Source organism: Hyla sarda, chromosome 8 (genome assembly GCF_029499605.1).
Source record: "Hyla sarda isolate aHylSar1 chromosome 8, aHylSar1.hap1, whole genome shotgun sequence".
NCBI lineage: Eukaryota > Metazoa > Chordata > Amphibia > Anura > Hylidae > Hyla > Hyla sarda.
In genome coordinates this window covers 163472311-163495221 of record NC_079196.1, presented here as the reverse complement: position 1 = coordinate 163495221, position 22911 = coordinate 163472311, and the positions used below count along the sequence as shown (strand labels likewise).

The window sequence follows — 22911 nt, the reverse complement described above, 5'->3', positions numbered from 1 at the left end:
TAATATATAAACCATCACCAGTACTGGTTTTTTTTTTAGCCAACGTTGCCAAGCTATACAGTATTGGGGTGCGTTCACACTGAGGAATTCACGAGGAACAATTTCGGTCAGGAAATTGTTGCCTTCTCCATCAAGCCGAATTCAAGTGGAATTTCCATGCAAAAAAGAGGAATGAAGGAGGAGGCTATTTAAATCTACTTTTCTGAATACCGCTTGAAAACTCATCGGGCAGAGTTTTTTTTTTTTACCATTGACTTCTATTGGATTCTGCTAGCAGAATTTCCGCAATGTGAACAGGACAGCAGAAATAACATTAAAGTCAATGGGCAGAGGAGATGTGCATTAATTTGGAGAGGAGAGTTCAAGAGGAATTACTCGGGTAAACTCCTCTTGAATTACTTAGTGTGAACGCACCCTTAGGCTAGGTTCAGACTACAAAATCTCTGGGCAGAAAATTTCTGCCCGGAGATTTCGAGTGCGGCCAGCACCGACTTTATCAGTCTGTGCTAGGACCGCGCGGACACTGCAGTCTCCAATAGACTGCAGTGTGTTTTGCGAGTATTTCCACCGGAAGAAAGAGCAACGCCATTCTTCAGGTGGAAATTTCCAAGCGGATTTTCCATTCACAAATTCCGCAGTGTGAATTTGTGAACTGAAACCCATTCACTACACTATACATTTTAGCAAGCAGAATTTCCGCCTGCAAATTCAAAGCGGAATTGCAGCCGGAAATTCCATAGTCTGAACCTAGCCTTACTGTGAAATATGCTCCTATCATCTCCCATTTCCAGGCACAGGACCCAAAACTAGAAGGACTGTGGTGTAAGTCTTTATTTTCCTATTGTCTGGGAAAGATCAGAGACAACAGTAAAATAAAGATTTGCACTTTCGGGTGTGTGTTCTGTGAAAGAAAACTGAACAAAGTTGTGCAGAGAGATAATAGAAGCATATTACACAGTATTATAACTATCCATCAAGAGCTTGAAGGCTGAAAGACACAAAACCTGGACTTACTTCTAACCCGTATATGTAAGTTTTTGTTCAAGTAAATGGATAAAAAAAAGGTTCCTGAGGATTTGAGAAAAAAATCCTTTCAATTCCTCACCAGATTTGGAGCAGAATTCCACACTGTATCCCTGTCAAAGAACTTACATTTCTCGGACGCTCTTCATTGGGGGACACCTTACTGATGGGTATATGCTCTTGCCACTAGGAGGCGCTGACACTAAGAAAAAAAAGTCTGCTCCTCCCTGGCAGGATACACCCGCAGTGAAGTAATCAGTTTTAACTAGTGTCAGATAGGAGGCCAGACGTGGGTCTGTGGGGTTCCCCAGACCTTGTTTTTTATCTCTTTGTTATTTTCCTAGTTTCAGGCTTAAGGTTTAGTTTCTCTCTATTTTTTTCTAGCGTGGGGCGACAGGAGCATGGCGCTGCCTGATCCCCCACATGAGAGCTAGCGGCACGGTGCATTGGAATGCGAATGACCCGTTAACCGCTCCTTGCCAAAAACCAGCGCCTGGGTAGATTGCATCATGGCGGCGCATTGCTCCGCCCTCTTTCTTCCCCGATCAGCGTGTGAGGCGGGGAATCAGGAAGCCATCCTCTCGCGTGCTGCTGATGGGTCTCAGCTCCGCCCTCCTCCACTTCAGCGCACGGCTCGCGTGCTGCTGGAGATAGCTCTGCCCTCCTTCCCGCTGTGGGGAAGGCGGCACTGGCAGCAGTAGCCGGCAGGTGTCCATTGTCCCGGCCCATTTCTTTCCCCTACCCCGGAGCCATGCAGCGGCTTAGCAGGCTCTGCTATAGCCGCTGCCGCCCGCTCTAATGGCATAAGTCCTGCGGGCAGCATTTTGCAAGCGCCCTGCACCCCATGCTCTTCTCGTATATGGCTCATGCAAAAAAAAAAAAATATATATATATATTATAATTATATATATATATATATATATATATATATATATATATATATATATATATATATATATATATATTTTATTATTATATATAATTCTAGTGTGTGTGTGTGTGTGTGTGTGTATTGTTCCTGGCTCCACAGAGCTTTTGATGTGGTGGACGCCCTCTTGTGGCCAACTCTGGTAATGCACTCTGACTTCTCTTACAGCCTCAGCTGCCCATATCTTTTCTCTGGGCTCACTGTTTTAGTGCATATGCGAACCGCCGTGGCGGCTGTTACCAGGGACTCACGTTTCACTCCCCCTGGTGGTACTCTCGCACTATTGCAGCCGGAGATGGCCTGGTGCATTATTACATTCAGTCATCCTGTAGGATGACTTGCTCTACATACATTTCATTTTGAAATGCAGCCTTGGAGAAGGTTTTAAGGTCACTGACCGTTTGGTGTAGTTTGGCGCTCTCTCGTGGTCAATTTTTGGATTGCACTCTACATCACTTGCAGCCTTGGCCGGCGGCCATATCTGTTCTTCTCAGTTTAATATTTGTAGTCCTAAATTCCAAGAATCTGCATTCCGGGCTGCTTTATTTGTTTCAGTCACCCTAGATGGTGACCTCATATATGCTATACATGAGCTCTTTAATATATCCTTCTGACATCCCTGTTTCTACATTGTTGCTCACTGTCATGGAGCATATCGCACCGCCATAGTGGGTTGTAATGCCAGGGGTGCATTGTAAACTATCTGGGATATATCCGAGATAGCTGTTCTCTCCTAATCTTGCGCAAGCTCTTGGTGTTCCTTCGGACACTTAAGTGGCCTTTGAGGTTCCTCATCTGTCGTGCCTGCCGGCCACCCATCCTGGTGTGTTCTTGGCATTTAATACTATATGTTCCCTTCTCCACAGGCCAGACGTCTGGTGCTCCAGATCCTCACATCCATCGCTAGGTCTCCTCACATCCAGCGCTAGGTTTCCATGGGAATATCCCTGTGTGGGCAGGGCTTAAACCTGATATCTCTGTGCCAAACAGTGGTCTCCCCTGTCTCACCTCACATGGCACTCCGGTGCCTCTCTGGTTCTCTACTAAGGACCCAAACCAGTCTTTCAGGCAGTGGTCTGCATGGTTTCCTCTGCTGCTTGTCTCACGGCCGATGTATCTGTGGCTGTAGTTCCGATACCCCACTGCTGAGTGTGGTATATGGAGAACGGACCCAATGTATCATACAGACCCATACCAGTAAGCCAGACAGTGGTCTGTATGGTTCTTACATCGCCCCTGACAATTCACGGCTGGTGCATCTGCGGTTGGAGTTCCGGTACCTCACTTCTGAGCGAGGTGCTGATGGGATGAATAGTTGTCTTCTGTGGATCCATGCCAGTAGGCCAGGCAGTGGTCTGCATGGTTGCCTACACCACCTGTCATACATCAAGACAGCTGGTGTATCTACATCTGGAGTTCCGGTACCTCACTACTGTGTGAGGCGTCCGACGGAGTGTTCCATTGTCTACTATGGACCCGTGCAAGCAAACAAGACAGTGGTCTGCATGTTTACATGCACCGCCTGTCATGTCAAACGACTGATGTATCTGCGGCGGGAGTTCCGGTACCTCACTACTGAGCGAGGTGCCAATGTAATGACTAGTCTTCTATGGACCTCTACCTGTAACCCTTGTAGTGGTCTGCAGGGTTTTTGCACCACCTGTCACACATCACATGGCTGGTGTATCCGCGCCTGGAATTCGGGTACCTCACTGCTACGCGAGGTTTCAGACGGAATGACTGGCTGTCCCCTAGGGACCCATACCAGTCAGCCAGACTGTGGTCCGCATGGTTTCCTCTACCGCCTGTCACGCGGCTGATGTCTCTGTGGATGCAGCTCCCATGCCCCACTGCCGAGTGCAGTATATGGAGAACTTCCCATGTGTTCTACAGAACCCATGACTCGTCTCCTGCGGACCCATACTAGCAGGGTGCCGATGGGATGACTGTCTTCCATGGATCCATATCAGTATGCCAGACAGTAGTCCGATGGTTGCCTACGCCGCCTATCGTACATCAATCGACTGCTGTGTCTGGGGCTGGAGTTCCGGTACTTCACAAGGTGCCGACGAACTGACTTGTTGCCTTCTAAGGACCCATACCAGTAAGCCAGGCAGTGGTTTGCAGGATTTCCTGTCACACCTCACACGGCTGGTGTATCTGCGACTGGACTTCCGGTTCCTCGCTACTGTACAAGGTTTCCTACGGAATGACTCCCTGTACGCTATGGTGGCGGGGGGATAGGTTTTAATTTTTACACATGATACTTGTCCTTTAACCCTGTAAGTTCCGCGTGAGAGGGTACCCAAGGACATACTTTCAGCCTTTGGGGGCACAGTTGCCAAAAAGGTTGAGAACCACTGATTTATAGCAATCATTTGATTGCTAATACTGTTCAGTGCTATGCATAGGACATAGCATTGATCAGTATTATCGGCTATCTACTGCTCTGGTCTGCTCAATCTCAGACCAGAGCAGAGCAGGAGATGCCGGGAGATGGATGGAGGGAGGTGAGGGGACCTCTGTCCGCCATTACAGATGATCGGATCACCGCGGCAGCGCTGCGGACAATCCGATCACGCATTTTTCTGACCGCACTCCAGCAGATGCCGTGATCTGTAGCGTGAACGCGGATGTCGGCCATTACCAGTGAGGCCCTAGCTGCTATCAGTAGCCGGGAACTGCCACGCAGTTAAGTGCGTTAAGTACCAGGACGTACATTTAAGTTCTGAGTCGTTAAAGGGTTAAACACTTTTCACATATCCCATAGAAATGAATGGGGCTTTAATTCTGGCCAGGTCCCTATTTAAAACTGCATGGAATCTGTATCAAATTATTTAGTGTGAACATACCCTTAATATTCTGTGTCCCCCAAAGAAACGAATGAGAAATGTTATACATAGGTGTATTACTACATAGAAAAAACAAACATCACGAACCTTCCGAAGTTGGTTTGTAAAAAACAAGGTTTGCAGCAAACTGTTCATGTAACATGTTGCTCCCTGATTCTTTAGTCCAACATAACCAGTGTGCTTCTTAGAATCCCAGCTACAGAAAAGTGAGGAAGAGGTTGTTATATTCTAAGCACTGTACACAACACAGACATGATGAATAGATATGAGCAAATGTACAGTAAATTTGATTCGTCACGAACTTCTCGGCTCGGCAGTTGGACTTTTCCTGCATAAATAAGTTCAGCTTTCAGGTGCTCCGGTGGGCTGGAAAAGGTGGATACAGTCCTAGGAGACTCTTTCCTAGGAATATATCCACCTTTTCCAGCCCACCGGAGCACCTGAAGCCTGAACTAATTTACGCAGGATAAGTTATCAACTGCCGAGCCGAGAAGTTCGTGACAAATCGAATTTACTGTAAGTTCGCTCATCTCTAATGATGAATACGCTGCTAAGGAGAAACAGGCAGGAAGGTTTGCCCATAACTTTGTGATAAACAATGAGAATAATTTGCATGGATTTTCCAAGCTGCACATTTTCTCCTTCAATAACTTATTAACCCCTAAAGAACAAAGCCCATTATAACCTTAAGGACCAGAGCATGTATTGCACATCTGACCACTGTCACTTTAAGCATTAATAACTCTGGAATGCTTTTCCTAATCATTCTGATTCAGAGATAGTTTTTTCGTGACATAATTCTACTTTATGTTAGTGGTAAATTCCTTGATGAAAAATTTCATAAAACATTAGAAAATGTTCAATTTTTCTAACTTTGAAATTCTCTGCTTGTAAGGAAAATAGACATTCCAAATAAATTATATATTGATTCACATAAAATATGTCTACTTTATGTTTGCATCATAAAGTTGACATGTTTTTACTTTTGGAAGACATTAGAGGGCTTCAAAGTTCAGCAGAAATTTTCTAATTTTTCACAACATTTTTAAAAATCTGAAATTTTTCAGGGACCAGTTCAGTTCTGAAGTTGATTCGGTGGACTTCATAATAGAAATACCCCCTAAATGACCCCATTATAGAAACTGTACCCCTCAAAGTATGCAAAATGACATGTCAGAAGGTTTGTTAACCCTTTAGGTGTTTCACAGGAATAGCAGCACAGTGAAGGAGAAAATTAAAAATTTCCTTTTTTACACATGTTCTAGAGACCCAGTTATTGAATTTTTACAAGGGGTAATAGGAAAAATAAAAGCTCCCCAAAATTTGTAACCAATTTCTCTCAAGTAAGGAAATACCTCATTTGTGGATGTAAAGTGTTCATCGGGCGCAGTAGAGGGCTCAGAAGGGAAAACGCGACAATGGGATTTTGGAGAGTGAATTTTGCTGAGATTGTTTTTGGGGGGCATGTCACATTTAGGAAGCCCCTATGGTGACATAAAAGCAAAAAAAATACAACACAAGGCATACTATTTTGGAAACTACACCCCTCAAGGCACGTAACAAGGGGTACAATGAGCCTTAACATCCCACAAATGTTTGACAATTTTCCGTTAAAGTAAGATGTGTAAATAAAAGTATTTTTTTTCACTAAAGTGCAGTTTTTCCTCAAAATTTACAACTTTTACAAAGGGTAATGGGAGAAAATGCACCCCAAAATTTGTAACCCCATTTCTTCAGAGTATGGAAATACCCCATGTGTAGACATAAAATGCTCTGTGGGCAAACTACAATGCTCAGAAGAGAAGGAGCCACATTTGGCTTTTGGAAAGCAAATTTAGCTGAAATGGTTTTTGGGGGTCATGTCCCATTTAGGAAGCCACTATGGTGCCATAACAGAAAAAAAAAAACACATGGCATTCTATTTTGGGAACTACACCCCCCTCAAGTAACGTAACAAGGGGTACAGTGAGCCTAAACACCCCACAGGTGTTTGACAACTTTTCGTTAAAGTCGAATGTGTAAATGAAAAAAAAAAAAATTAATAAAAAGTTTTTCTCTAAAATGCTGGTTTTTCCCCAAATTTTACATTTATACAAGGGGTAATAGGAGAAAAAGCCCCCCAAAATTTATAACAATTTCTTCTGAGTATGGAAATACCCCACATGTGAACATAAAGTGCTCTGCAGGCGAACTACAATGCTCAGAAGAGAAGAAGCGCCATTGAGCTTTTGGTGAGAAAATTTGTTTGGTATGGAAGTCGGGGCCATGTTAGTTTACAAAGCCCCCCCCCCATGGCGCCAGAACAGTGGAACCCCCCCACATGTGACCCCATTTTGGAAACTACACCCATCACAGAATTTAATAAGCGGTGCAGTGAGCATTTACACCCCACTGGAGTTTGACAGTTCTTTGGAACAGTGGGCTGTGCAAATGAAAAAAAGGAGATTTTTTAGACTTACCGTAAAATCTCTCTCTCGAAGGATCCATTGGAGGACACAGAGCTTGGGTATATGCTGCTGTCTTTAGGAGGCTTGACACTATGGTAACCAAAAAGTCTGCTCCTCCCAGCAGGATATACCCGCCTCCAGGCCACTGAGCAATTCAGTTTTAGGAACCCCAGAAAAGGGCGGGAGCCGTGTCCCCCAATGGATCCTTCTAGAAAGATTTTATGGTAAGTCTAAAAAAATCTCCTTTTCTCTATCGGCTCTATTGGGGGACACAGACCTTGTGACGTACCAAAGCAGTCCCTTGGGTGGGCAGTGAAAAAAGGTCAGGCAGTCGGCTGCACCACCGCCGCCTGCACCACTTTACGGCCCAGACTAGCATCAGCCGATGCGAAAGTATGAACCTGGTAGACTCTCGAAAAGTGTGCAAAGACGAGCAGGTGGCCGCTTTACAGATCTGCGAGGACGAGGCCTTGTTTCGGAGAGCCCAGGATGCTCCCACAGATCGGGTGGAATGAGTCAAAACCCTGAAGGGTGGGATCCTCCCCTTGCAGCGGTAAGCTCCAAAATAGCACATCGGATCCACCGAGAAATGGCGGCCTTGGAAGCAGGCTGTCCCTTTCGACAACCTTCCGTAAGGACGAAAAAAAGAATCGCACTGACGAAAGGAAGAGGTGACAGAAAGATAAGTCCGAACAGCCCGTACCACAATTTGTGGCGTAAGCGCTCCCTGGGATGAGAAGAAGCGGGACAAAAGGACAGGACGACGATGTCCTCGATAAGATGAAAAGCCGAAACGACCTTAGGAAAGAAAGACGGATCTGGTGGGAAAACAACCTTGTCCTGATGAACTATCAGGAAAGGAGAATGGCAGGAGAGCGCTGCCAGTTCAGATACTCTCCTAATGGAAGTAATAGCCATAAGAAAAGCCACCTTCCAGGATAAGAGGCGAAGGGGAACCTCCCTAAGAGGCTCAAAAGGTGCGTCCTGGAGGGCGCCTAGAACTAAGTTCAAGTCCCAAGGGGGACCGGTAAGGGGGGACAGCGTGCGACACGCCCTGCAGGAAGGTCCGGACATGCAAATTGGAAGCCAGAAGACGCCGAAAGAGAAGTGAAAGGGCTGAAACCTGACCTTTAGGAAGCTGAAAGCCAACCCCGACTGCAAAAAGGAGAGGAGACGGGGAACGGAAAAGGTAACTGGAGAAAAGGTCTGAGCTTCGCACCAAAGAAAGTAAGCCCGCCAGGCACGGTGATAAATCTTCGCAGAGGAGGGCTTGCGAGCCCTGAGCATGGTGCGAATTACCTGGGAAGAGAAGCCGTGGGCCCTTAGAACCGCAGTCTCAACCGCCGCGCCGTAAAATGCAGTGACTGAAAATTGGGGTGGCAATTGGGGGGACCCTGTGACAGTAGGTCTGGACGAAGGGGAAGACTGAACAGAACGTCGTCCAGAAGCCAGACTACGTCTGTGTACCATGCCCTACGAGGCCAGTCTGGAGCCACCAGAATGGCGGGGACTCCTTCCGCCTTGAGCTTCCTCAGAACCCTGAGAAGGAGGGGGAGAGGGGGGGGGGGGGGGGAACAGGTAGGGCAGGACAAAGCCCGACCACGGAATTACTAGGGCATCCACGGCTAGAGCCAGGGGGTCCCTGGATTTTGACACAAACGTCAGAATTTTCCGGTTGTGTCGAGACGCAAAGAGATCCACGTCTGGGGTCCCCCAGAGGTCGCAGATCCATGCGAACACCTCGGGAAGAAGGGAACACTCTCCGGGGTCGGAGGAAATCCGCTTCCCAGTTGAGCACTCTCTGAATGTGAATCGCCGAAATGGCTGGATCAACTTGTTCCGCCCAGAGGAGGATCTGTGTCACCTCAGACATGGCTGCTGAGCTGCGAGTGCCGACCTGCCGGTTGATGTACGCCACAGCCGTGGCGTTGTCCGACTGGACACGGACAGGGTAGCCCTGAAGCAGGGGCTCCCAATGCTTCAGACAAAGATAAATCGCCCTCAGTTCCAAGATGTTTATGGAAGGAAGGGCTTCTTGGGGAGGCCAGCGGCCTTGAACCGTCTGATCCCTGACAACACCCCCCCCACCCCGACAGACTGGCATCTGTCATGACCACCCGCCAGTGGAGGGGAAGGAGCAAAAGCCCCTGAAGAAGGGGGGAGCGGAGCCACCAGCGCAGAGACCGACGGGTCCTAAGAGGGAGAACAATCTTGCGATCAAGAGAGAGAGGAGACCTGTCCCACTCGGCAAGAATGGCCAGCTGAAGAGGACGGTAATGAAACTGGGCAAAAGGTAGGGCCTCCATGGCTGCCACCATTCGACCCAGGACTTCCATGCAAGTACGGATGGTGACCGGGGATGGTATCCGGAGGGAGCGGACTCCCGACAAGAGGGCCAGACGTTTGTCCGGCGGGAGGCGAATCCAAGCCGAGGCAGAGTCAAACTGAAGCCCCAAGAAGATCAGAGACTGGGTGGGGGAGAGAACTGACCTGTCTCTGTTGACCATCCACCCGAAGCGACATAAGGTCTGAAGAGTGAGGCTCACAGTCTCCAGAGCCTGGGCTCTGGTGGAGGCCTTGATGAGGAGGTCGTCCAAGTAGGGTATCACCGATACCCCTCTTGACCGTAACAGAGCTACCACAGGCGCCAGAATCTTGGTAAAAACTTGTGGCGCTGTGGCCAGACCGAAGGGGAGAGCCACAAATTGATAATGACCTTCCGGAACCGCAAAGCCGAGATACAGCTGGTGTACGGGAAAAATTGGAACGTGGAGGTAGGCATCCTTGATGTCCACCGAGGAAAGAAACTCCCCTTGATCCATGTACGCCACCACCGAACGGAGAGATTCCATTCAGAAATGGCGGAGAAGATGTTGGTTGTGATGTTTGAGATCCAGGATTGGCTGCACAGAACAGTTTTTCTTGGGAACCTGGAAAAGATTGGAATAGAAACCCCGAAAGCGTTCCCTTGAAGGAACCGGGACAATGACACCCTGGATGAGAAGGGACTGAAGAGCCTCACGAAATTCCCTCACAAGCGAGGGAGATCGGGGAGCATGGGACTGAAAAAAATGATCCCTCAGAAGGGACGCAAATTCTATCCGGTATCCGTTGGACACCACGTCCCTGACCCAGGAGTCCTGAATGTGCGTGGTCCAAACATCTCGAAAGAGCAAGAGACGACCTCCCACCCAAGAAAAAGCTGCGGTGGGGGCGTCCCTTCATGCAGAAGTGGGTTTGTGGTTGCCCGATTTGGCCGCAAAACATCCGGAACGGTTGGTGTTCGACTTCCAAGAAGGACACTCCTTGAAAAAGGGGGCCTTCTTGTCACGTGTATGCGCCTGGCTGGACCCCTTAGAGGGGCCAGACGTCCGAAAGGAAGACTTTCTGTGGAAAGAAATGCTAGACTTGTTTTGAGGTAATAAGGAGCTCTTGCCACCTGTTGCCTCAGAGATAATCTCATCCAGGCGCTTGCTGAAAAGTCGGGAACCGGTAAAAGGAATCTCGGTGAGAGACTTCTTAGAAGCAGCATCCCCGTTACAGGTTTTAAGCCAAATGGAACGACGGAGGGACACTAGATTACAGGTGGCAAAGGCAACACAGCGAGCTGAGTGGAACATGGGAGAGCTTTGGAACATTGGAGGGCCAGAGCAGACAGTTCTTCCGGGGGAGATCCCGAAAGAATGCCCTGACGGAGTTGGGAATGCTGAACCGAAAGGAGCTTAGACACCCAGGTGGAGGCGAAGGCAGGAAGCAGGGAGGCACCCGCTGCTTCAAAGGCAAACCGCTAAGGATTCAACCTTTTTGTCTGCTTGATCCTTGAAGGCAGCTGCATCCGCCAGCTGCAAAGTAGTAGCTTTAGAGAGGCGGGAAACCGGAGGATCCACCGCCGGAGAGGAAGTCAATTCTAGAACAGCATCAAATTCAGCGTGAGAGCTGAACACTTTGGGTGCCGATCAGGCACAATGAAAGGGTACTTCTAGAACTGTGTCCAAAGTTCCTGGGTCCTCTAGGTTAAAGGGGTCTCTTATGGCCATAACCAATGAGTTCACCGTGTTCACTGAGTCCGAATGGTCCTCTGAGTCAGATGTCGAATTGGAAACCTCGTCCTCCCGCTCTCCAGGAGAGTGCGAACAAGTGGAGGTGGCCATAGAAGAAGGAGACTCCGACCTGATACGTGGCTCAGGAGAGCCAGAGCGGTGACCCCGGGAACGTCCTCTGGAAGAGTGACGCGTGTGGCCTGAAAAGCAGTCGCATGAGACCTGCGAGAGGAACGCCCGTGTCTACGGAACCTGGGTCTGAAGGAGCACCTGGGTTAGAAATAGCAGGAGGGTCTGGGGGAGCAGTGGAGAAGGCAGAACAAGTGGGTTCAGCAGAACCTGGCATTTTTGCAGAGCAGTTTTTACAAGCGTAATGGGTAACTAATGTTCCAGATATCTGCTTTGAGGGAGGAACAGTTCTGGGCACGGACATCGCTAAAAAATGAACAGTCTCACCCAAGTCTGTGTCCCAAGGCAGCTGCTGTGAGGAGAACTCCGCACTGTGGCTGTGAGGAGAGAAAAGAGATGCCGGCCAATAGGAAGAAGAGGCCGGGTCAGAGGCAAGGGCCCTGTGATTGGCCCCTGCACAGCCCCCAAACGCGTGCACGGCACTGATTGGAGGCTATTTCGCGCTGTTAAAGCGCTTATACGGCCTGGTGGGCGGAGCTAACGTCCGCCGAAGAAATACAGCGGGACTTAGAAATGGCGCCCGCTCCAAACCCCGAGCGCACATGCCGCACGCTTTTAGTTCAGGGTCCCGGCTATCGTTAGCAGCCGGGACTGACTCGGTGTGATGCGGGGTCATGGCGTGACCCCGTTTTTCACACCAGGACCGGGCTCAGGGCGTACAGGTACGCCCAGAGTCCTTAAGAGGTCAAAGAACGCTGCATCCACCAGAGGCAGAGTAGTTGACTTGGACAGGTGTGAAACCAGAGGATCAACTGCCTGCGGCGTCAACCACTTGGAAATCAGATCCTGAGGGTAAATAAACTGAGCTTTTTTGTCTAGGTCCCCTGAAACTGTCTATCCGGATGCTTCCAAGCTGCATCTAGCAAGGCGTCAAATTCAGCATGAGAGCTGATAGCCTTGGGGGAATGACGAGAGCGGCGAAAAGAAACTTCCGGATCAGGATCCGAAGTTCTTTTGTCATTTAGGTTTAACGTGTCCCTGATGGCTGACACCAAACTGTCCACCATATCAGACACGGCAGAGAGCTCCTCTTGATCAGAGGTGGCGGAGCCTGAAGAAAGCACTTTTGGGCGCTTGTGAGAGTGCTGGAAGTGGGGGGTCAGCAGAAACTGAGCGGGACTCCCTAGGGGGAGGAGCGCATGGAAGACCGATCAAAGGCCGAAACCAGTCCTGGAGACCCTAGCCAGATCGAAAATAGACTGGGAAAGGGAGGAAACCCACTCGGGAGGGGGCACATAACGAGCGTTCCAGGGGGGCATCCTGGGAAGCAATACAGGAGGGTTGGAGCGCGTGGTGGAGCATTTTGGTGTTGCAGCCCACACAACAGTAATAGGTGACAAGGGCTGCAGCCTACTGTCTGCGAGGAGGTTTGGGTCTGACGTTGGACATAGGAGCTAGTAAACAGGGAGAAAGCAAATAAAATGGAGCAATTTCACACAGGTCCTGTGTCCCGCAGCTGGAGCTGAGAAGCAGACCCAGGAACAGACCCAGGAAGTGACCTCCACACCAGGATGGACTCCATTGGAGGAGAAGGGGGAGGAGTACCGCAGATGACCCTCCCACATCAGTGACCCCTGGTGCGCGCACAAGAAGACTACAGGCCGGTAGCAGGAGGAGGGCGGGAGCCCCACCAGTGAGCCTGCATAGTGAGTGGGCCAAGCTAAATCCTAGACCAGACCAAGTGAGGCCGGCCGCACGATTGCATCCCTGCTGACAGGGACTGCGGTCGCGCTGAAGAAAGAAATGTATAGGCTACTGCGAATAGTAAGCAGTGCCAGGGAGTGGGAAGGGAAGGGGGAGGGAAGCTGCCCCGTGATCCCCGACAGTGCTGATAGCGACTCTCAATCCCCAGCCCAAAAATTAAGAAAGTGTCCCCCAAATGGCCAAAAAGAGATAGGTGAGTATCCCTCCCTCATTCTCTAAGATGTCTCCAGTCAGCTATGGTCACCTGCATTATATCAGCCTGAGACAGTGGGACGAGCAGGAAAGATAGGGGGACCCGGACCCAAGGTGCATGCTGGAAATTGTACTTTTTCAAACAGCTGGAGGCACAGTGGTTGGAAAACCTGGAGTTCGGTTCGGTTACCTAACTCAGTATTTTCCAACCAGTGTGCCTCCAGCTGTTGCAAAACTACAACTCCCAGCATGTACTGATCACCAAAGGGCATGCTGGGAGATGTAGTTATGTAACAGCTGGAGGCACGCAACTACAACTCCCATCGTGACGAGTTTTAGTTTTGCAAGATCTAGAGGGCCACAGTTTAGAGACCACCGCACAGGGATCTCCAAACTTTATCCCTCAAAATCTTGCAAAACTACAACTCCCAGCATGCCCAAAAAGCAAACGGCTGTCTGGGCGTGCTGGGAGTTGCAGTTTTGCAACGTCTGGAGGGCTACAGCTTAGAGACCACTGTAAACTGTGGCCCTCCAGATGTTGCTAGGCAACAACTCACCCGTCAGTTGAAGGATCGCCGCAGAGAGGAGAATTGCCGCCGGTAAGGGACCTCCGGCGCCGGTCCCAGCACAGTTCCCCCGCTCTGCCCGGACTACCAAGGGTGGACAGAGCGGGGGGAACCGAACTTTTACGTAGCTCCTACCATCTGTATTTTTTTTCTGTCCCTACCTATTGCTAAACTATCCCTAACCCCCTCCCTGCCTTTTAAAAATGTTTTGCTACCTTATAAAGAGCTTATCTTCTGCTCCTCTCCCTAGCTCTGCCAGAAGCAGACTTCCCTAGCAGGCGCGACATCACTGACGCCTGCTGGGGGCGTCGACTTCCGGCCTCATCTATGCTGCGCTCCTGTCGGGGGTGCACAGAGATGAGCGGCCAATAGCACGGCAGCCTGCTCCGGGGTCTCCTCCTCCCTGTTTAGCAGTATAGTGTTATCCAGGGAGGAGAAGGATAGGAGCATCGCCCACCTGCCGTGCTCACCGCTGAGACCCGGGACCGAAACAAAGCACGGGTAAGTGAAATAAGACTTCACTCACCCGTACAGGACATGTATAGTCCTGGAGCATCAGCGCAGCACTGAGGATTCAGTGCCGCGTTGCCTCCAGACTGTACATGCCGGGGGCAGGCAGCTGCGAGGCCAGGCAGCCAATGAGCGCAGCCCAGTCGTTTACAGTGCTCGCTCCCGCTCGTCTGATTGATATGCGGGGAGCGAGCGCAGGCTGACTAAATAAGGACCGATTGTCCAGCCGGCATTGGTCCTAATTCAGTCGTTAAGTCACGGCAGGCTGCAGTCGGCCACTAGGACGGAGACCCCTAGTGGCCGGTTTTCAAATATAAAATACACAATTTTAATAAAAAAAAATAAAATAATGAATCCATATTAGAGATATGTTGTAGTACATAAGTACTACAACACATATATATATATATATATATATATATATATATATATATATATATAAGGTCGGTGATAGTGCCTATTTAAGTGGATAAATGAATATCTCATCTCCGCAGGATAGGTTTATCAAAAGCTGATCAGTGGAGGTCTCTCTTTTTTAGGTCCGTGTCAGTCTGAAGGGTCAGCCCCTGCCCCACCATCCAGCTTGTAATCCCCATTCTGCGAAAAAAAAATTGTAATCCCCATTCTGTGAAAAAAAAAGTTTCAAAAATTGAAATTCCCCATAATATATATGTTAATCAGTACACACAAAAAAAAAATGAAACATTCGATGGGTCAGATATTTCTTTATATTACATAGATTAAACAATTTATATTATGGACCTTTTCAGTTTTCAAATCTTGACGTCTACAAGTTAAAGGGTACCTCTTATCAAATAAACTTTTGATATATTTTAGATTAATGAATGTTGAATAACTTTCCAATAGCATGTTAATGAAAAATATGCTTCTTTCTATTGTATTTTTCCCAATCAGTCCTGTCAGCAAGCATTTCTGACTCATGCTGGAGTCCTAAACACTCAGAGCTGCCAGCCTGCTTTGTTCACAGCCAAACAGGCTGTGAACAAAGCAGTCTGGCAGCTCTGTTCTCCTTTGTGAACAAAGCAGACTGGCAGCTCGTAGTGTTTAGGACTCCAGCATGAGTCTGAAATGCTTGCTGCCAGGACTGGTAGGGAGACCCCTAGTGGTCATTTCTTCAAAGTGGAAAATTAAATAGAAAGAAGCATATTTTTTAATAACATGCAATTGTAAATTTATTCTGCATACATTAATCTATAATACATCAAAAGTTTTTTTGATGAGAGGTACCCTTTAACAATTGTAAAAGAATGGAGACAAATGCTAAACATTACTTGGAGTAAAACTTGCACACATATAGTAAGAAGGCAGCCAGACATTTGGATAGGGAGCTAGAAATACTTACGCTACACCATGAGGAGCATCAGCTTGCACATAGACTTCAAAAGTCACTTTATCATCCTCTATGAAACCCTTATCTGGATCCGTAACTTCCTGTAAAAGAAATGTCATAAATCAGAATTCTGGATCAGAGTAATGCACCTATCAATACACACACCACTCGGCTTACAACTATATAAGTCTGATTAAAAGTGATTACACAGTCTTCTAAAGCTTATTGCGTACCATTAATATTAAGTTGGTGGGACTCTGCCCCCAGGCACCCATTTTAAGGATTCATTGCACTTATACTGCAGTTCCTACAAACAGTTGATTCGCAGGGGTGCTGGAAACAGATCCCCCCCCCCCCCCACACTCATCTAATATTGAGGGCAGGTCTATTATATGGTCAGGCCATCAGCCTTAAAAGCTGAATAGCTCTTTGGAATGGGTCTATCAGAAATGATTTACTTATGGGACCTGCACAATGAGCAGCACATCTGTGGGTATACAGCAAGGGCTCTATCATAAAAAAAAGGACTAATACACAATACTCATTGGGCATCATATGGTTCTCTTGGCTACAGTACCACCCAACCTGCCATTGCATCTATTCAGTCCAAATATTAGATTAATAAAATAATGGTTGGGAAGCTACACACTACTGCATATTTTGGTTTATCCATACCTTTCCGAGGTACTGCAATGCACTTTACCCGTAGTGCCCAATTACAATAAACGGATAATACCTCAAGGGAAGGATGGCTAGATAATTTTGTAGGTTGTGATTGTAATGAAAGATTAATACAACTGAGGGATATAGCTGGTAAAATAGGTTTTTTTTTTATTAACTAATAATGTATTATACAATATTGGATGTGCCCAAATTCCCAAGCAGGGCCCTTGCCATGGGAATGGTAAACTAGATGTTTTAGTGACAATAAAGTATGTGTACATATAAAACATGTAATACAAATGAAAATAAAAAAGTTGAATATACTTGTAGCTACATACAACTCAGTCACTGTATTGTCTCAGTACACTGGCTGGCCATGACTTATGCTATTAAATCCTTCCATATCAGGGTGTTGAAAACTTACATATCTGCACAACACCCAATAATTAAAATGGGAGGAGGTCAGAAGGTAAGAGCTCTGTGAGGAGTGCTCATGGACGCCTGTAATATACCACTATGCCGTTCACGTATGTCCATATTAAATGGCTAGACCATTTTCCATAAAATGCATCAAAAGTCTTTCACCACCAAAAAACTTTTTTTTTTCTTAAACCCAATTAACTCTGCATTTAATTAAATGGTACAAAGTACATTAAAGATGCTACGTACACTCCACGCCATGAAATTGGAAAATCCCCAATCATTTTCCTTGTGAAAAAACAAGTGACTAATGCGTCTGCTAAAAGATTTCTCATCGTCCTTGTAATTGATTATCTTGAGAACTGCCTGTGCATGGCAAGACCATGACCTGCAAGAGAAAACAATGAATTTTGAATTTAAGAATCCAAAGAAAACAAAATGTAAAAAAAAACAAGTAGCACTGTCTATTTAGGGCCTGGGCAACAGAATTAATTCTTTTGTAGGCAGAATGATTTTTGCTCTTGTAATGACAGCTGCAGCCCACAGAATTACATAAAACTTAGCGTATTCCCCTCGACTGCAGCAGTCAGCAAGTGCTACAAGAGTATCCATATAGCTCACTCTTAAAGGGGTACTCCGGAGCTAATGGGAGATGCCAATGGGCATAAAATTTTGGCAATGAAGTGTGCAGTCACTGACCACAGCATGAAGGAGTACATTCAACCCCATGCAGTCAGCCGCTCGTATGGCATCACCCTAAGGGCTCATTCACACTATGTATTTTTTTAGCGGAATTCCTTTTGGAAAATAAAATGCAGCAACCACCCATTGTTTTCAAGAGATTCTGCTTCACCATTCACACTGGAATTTCCGCAGGAAATTTCATATTCCAGACTCTTCTGAAAGAGTCTTTTGGTGGAATCCATTCAGAAAGGCCTTGCCATTTGCAGTTGCCCACTACAGATTGAATCTCCATCCGGAAACTTTCCAGGCAGAAATTACGTAGTGTAAATGGACCCTTAAAGAGCAAGATCCATCATAAAAATTCTTTATAGCATTTTTCTTGCAATTTCTCCAGTATGAAGGAGGATATCTTAAAGGAAATCTGTCATCAGAATCACCTGCACTAAACCTGTTACACAGGCTTGTAGTGCGGGTGATCTTGATTAAAAAGTTCCTTACCTGGTTAAAAATGGTTCAGTGGTTCTGATATCTTTATTTTTAGTTTTCGGTTATTCCCTGGCTTGGGACTCAGTGGGAGGTCTTATCTCTGATTTGGCCACACGTCATTATAGCTGGGCGGAGCTGCCGCCTGGCTCATGAATATTCATGACCTTATCTTCGTAGTCTAACTCCTTTTTCTAGGTCTGGTGGGAAGGGCCGCGAGGATAAGTTCATGAATATTCATGAGCCGGGCGGCAGCTCCGCCCAGCTAGAATGACGTGAGTCCCAGATGATAACACCTCCCACTGAGTCCCAAGCCAGGGAATAACAAAACTAAAAATATAGATATCTTAAGAACCACTGAACCATTTTTAACCAGGTAAGAAGCGTTTTAATCAGGATCACCCGCACTACAAGCCTGTGTAACAGTTTTAGTGCGGGTGAGTCTGATGACAGATTTCCTTTAAACATCACACCACACTATAGCAAACAGCAGCAATGTGAGAACAAGGGCATTGGCACAATGTTAAAACAACAGTTGTCACAGTAGAATCCAAACCATGTGTTTGTAAATAGGACTACAGTTTGCCAGCATCCCATTCCTGCTTTTATTGAACAAGCAGACAACAATTTCGGAGTTTTCTGTCCAACTAGCAAATATGCAATGCTAGTGTCAGAATGAAGTACTGTAAAGAGGTAAAAAGCAACAAGAAAACACAATGTAAGGGCAAGACCATGACAACTTACATTGAGTTTCTTTAGTGCTACTTACCTTCTCTCTCAGTACTTATTGGACCAGCATTAGATAAAAGGTCCCAATGGACCAAAACATCAGGAATTGTTAGGCATGTATGATCAATAAAAACAATAGTGGAATGCCATTACACTGTACAGTTCATTTAGCAAAACTAGCAGCAACATTACATAGAAATGAACAATAGCAATAATATAATGGTCGTACGTGGAATCAGACTCTGCGTTGCACTGAAGGAAAAATCCAACGCTTTTTTGATGTGGTCTATCTGGATAAAATCGAGGCATCACCATAATTTTCCAGGGCAGATTTCGCACAAAGCAAGGAGGGCTCAGAACAGATTCACTAAGTCGACTAAAGCGTTCCACAGTGAACTGAAATGTTGCTTCTGACCGCCAACTGGTATCTGAAATGAGAAAGGAACAACTATAACCTGAATGTTTCCTTCATAGCTGAATACATATCAAACATCCTGCATTTCTACAAGAGCATTTAAAGAGTACCTGTCATCAAACCATATTTTCTAAACTAACTCAGATTATGTTCCCTAACTACTCCTAACATCCCTCTACTGCTTTTTAAAAAAAAAATTCTGAGCTTTAAAAAGCTCTGTATAATACCTTTCCCCTTGCTCACATTGTGTGAGCTCCCGGCAGGAGAAAGTGGGAGTTCCCCAGCAGGAGGGACCTCACTGAAGCCTGTGAGATCTGCGCCTCGCCACGCCACGCACACATTTCTTGAGTTTGATCTCCTGCCAGGCTGAGAAGTGACCAAACTAACTTTGACTTGCGGCAGGGAACAGAACAAAGCCACCTAGTGGACGATTTTTCAATCACATTCAAAACATAAAAGGTTGAGAATTTTAACAGAAAGTAAATAGTAAAGTGTCTTATAATTAAAGGGGTATTCCAGGCAAAACCTTTTTTTTATGTATATCAACTGGCTCCGGAAAGTTAAACAGATTTGTAAATTACTTCTATTAAAAAATCTTAATCCTTCCAATAGTTATTAGCTTCTGAAGTTTTCTGTCTAACTGCTCAATGATGATGTCACGTCCCAGGAGCTGTGCATGATGGGAGAATATCCCCATAGGAATTGCACAGCTCCCGGGACGCGAGTCATCAGAGAGCAGTTAGACAGAAAACAACAACTCAACTTCAGAAGCTAATAACTATTGGAAGGATTAAGATTTTTTAATAGAAGTAATTTACAAATCTGTTTAACTTTCCGCAGCCAGTTGATATATAAAAAAAAAAGTTTTGGCCTGGAATACCCCTTTAAATAAGGAACAATATATTAAGATTTGTTTTGTGACCGGTACTCTTTAAAAGCAAAGACTAACATTATTAAAAAAAAAAACTCATTGTCAGAAGGGTATATATAAGCTTCATAAAACATTTTACTTGCAGAAATAAAAGTTCCACAATGCTACTTTTGACAATGAATAAAAAAATAAAAAAAAAACTATTGAAAGAGAATGCTACCATCTACAACCGTTTCCCAACCAGGATGCCTCCAGATGTTGCAAAACTGCAACTCCCAGCATGCCTCATAGGGGAAAAAAACAATGTAATTCTTCCCATCAAAACCAGATAGCACATCAAGGATAGGAGCAGAAAACCCTAATTCATGCTCTGGGGGAAAAAAAAAAATAAAAAATTAAGAATACAAATATTGACATATCCAGTGAACTACAGATGAATTCCTTTAATCTGCCCTAGTAAGTCTGTCCAATGGGTATACAGCACAAGAGTTCACAAGACTGCCAAATAGGAAATTCCTCTTAATATGCAAAAAACACTATTTGTGCAGATATTTTGTTTTTGGCTTTTAGTTTAATTATTTTTCATGATTCAAACAATGCACTTTACTCTGTCAATACAGACTATAAGATACACAGTCAGCTGTGGTTAAAATCAGCCTATGAATGTAGGCTTTTTACTCTGTTTCTTGTTTACATCGGCCTAGACAAAGTATTTTCTGTGATCATCAAGCATAAGCCGTCTATAGGGTTTCAATCTCTAGTCTATTACACACAAGCAGAGGTCTAAGTTTTAATGAGAAGTAAATGCATCCAACATCCAAAGAACTTCAGACTGAGGAGGAGACATCTGGAGAGATTGTGTCAGCCTGAACTATTTGTTGCTCAATGAACTAAACAGGGCTCAATAAACTAAACAGGGCTCTATTGGCAAAGGACAAGAATGACCCCATAAGTGTTACTGTCAGAGAAAAAAAAAAAAATGAACATTTGTCATTTAGAGATTTGTAAGAAGTTTTATATTAGTTCGGGTATAGGTGAAGAGATGGCCACTGAATGATGGAATAGTGCTCGGCTATAGTAAGTCTATGGTACAAATGTATCTGTCACGAGACAAAATCTGAAGTTATTTTTCCATAGCAAACAATCACAGCTTATTAACACATGAAAGTTAAGCATCGATCACTCCAGTTAGTGTCTTAACCACTTAAAGAACAAAGGGCGTACAGGAAGACTCCTATCCAGCGGCTTCTGACACACATGCATTGCGCAGAAGAGAATCTTGCTTCATTACACTTGATTAGTAAAGAAAGGCGAAGTATACTCTCCGCAGTGCAATGCACTGGAATCTGTTGATACAGGTCTGGGTGTCTGCTGAGGTAAAATAAGTGTGAATGTATGACTCCAATGTAACCTGCTGGTACTGGCTAATAGTGTGGGTGGCGATGATTACAAGGGTCTTTATTTTATTTTTTTTAACTACATTGTGCTGTTCCACAAAACCTTGTGATCAGAATCACCCGCACTAGTAGGCTGTACCAGAAGATAACGCTGCTGTCACTTGTTCATATCATAGAGACGAGGTTTACCAGACATACTGAATGATAACGCTTAATGCAAAAACTTACCGTCTTCCATATCCTCTTCTGTGTTATTGTGGCCATCTGCCATAGCAACATTTCCATTTATTACAGGATTAGGTGTGATTCGTGGAGGGTCATCACCATCCCCAGCTGAAAAGTGGAAAAAAAAATACATTTACCAAAAGACAGATTCTGACCACATTTGGTCAAACAAAAAATCTGTGGGTACAGCGTTTCATATGTCTACAGCTCTTAACTATAGCAGAATATTAAAGAGGTTGTCTGGGATTATCCTCTTTCTGGCTGGGGGCATGTTAAAGAAATAGTTAACATTAGGAAGTGGCGGTAAAAAGCAGGGGACATCGGAAGAGGAACACGTATAAGGCTGCACAAATCCCAGGAGCCATGTTGCCAATACTTTAACTACTGAGTGACAGTAAAAGTGGATTCATAAAGCCCCCCATAAAATGTGCACATCAAAATGCTGTTCTGAAATGGTCAAATTCTTAAGACCTGTGAACCTCTTAAAGGAAACCGGTCACCCGTTCACCCACAATAAACCTGATACACAGGGTTATAGTGTGGGTGAACAGGAGACCGATGTGGGGTCTCCGACTCATATGTACCCGCAGTCCAGCGCCCCATCCCTCTCAAGATCTTTTTTTCTGTGAATTGCACGCTGGTGGCGGGGCTGCCGGCTGGATTTAAATATTCATGGTCACATGGTTCAGTAGACACAAATGCTCACGTGACAAGTAACCATCAATATTCAAATCCAGCCGGCGGGCCAGACTCCAGCACGCAATTCACAGAAGAAAGAAGAGTTTCTTCAGAGGAACCAGGCAGACTGCAGGTACGTATATGAGTCAGACGCTGCATCGGTCTCCTGTTCACCTGCACTATAATCTGGTGTATCGGGTTAAATTTGGGTGAACGGGTGACAGTTTTCCTTTAAGCCAACTTCACACAAACAAAATACAGGCATGATGCTGCTATATAGGGTCACAAGAACCACTGTAGAGCTAGTGCTTGTGCCCATATTATGCTTATGTGAAATCTTTTTCGGGTTTCCAGAGGAATCAAGTATATGAATGTTTAATATAAAAGATGGATCATTAAGTACATATTATATATGTCAATACTAATTAAAATGATTTAAAAAAAAGCAAGACAAAGGCTGCAAAATCTTCACTTCAATGAAACCAAATGGGCACACATGACAAAGTAGGGCCAATTTATCTAATGTTTTTGCCGACAAGTACCT

General features: G+C 45.7%; 1 protein-coding gene across 4 annotated transcripts in view; it reads right to left on the bottom strand.

The window, feature by feature from the left end:
- The window catches only part of USP7 (ubiquitin specific peptidase 7), a 144034-nt gene that overhangs the window by 71485 nt on the left and 49638 nt on the right, over window positions 1–22911 (bottom strand). For all 4 annotated transcript variants that reach the window (XM_056536908.1, XM_056536909.1, XM_056536910.1 and 1 more), the window contains exons 2-6: window positions 21693–21797; window positions 19011–19209; window positions 17135–17273; window positions 15815–15903; window positions 4891–4999 (exon numbers count right to left, since the gene is read on the bottom strand). In XM_056536908.1, coding sequence (XP_056392883.1) covers window positions 4891–4999; window positions 15815–15903; window positions 17135–17273; window positions 19011–19209; window positions 21693–21735 — 579 coding nt within the window. In that variant the 5' untranslated portion in view covers window positions 21736–21797. The remainder of the gene's footprint in view (window positions 1–4890; window positions 5000–15814; window positions 15904–17134; window positions 17274–19010; window positions 19210–21692; window positions 21798–22911) is intronic.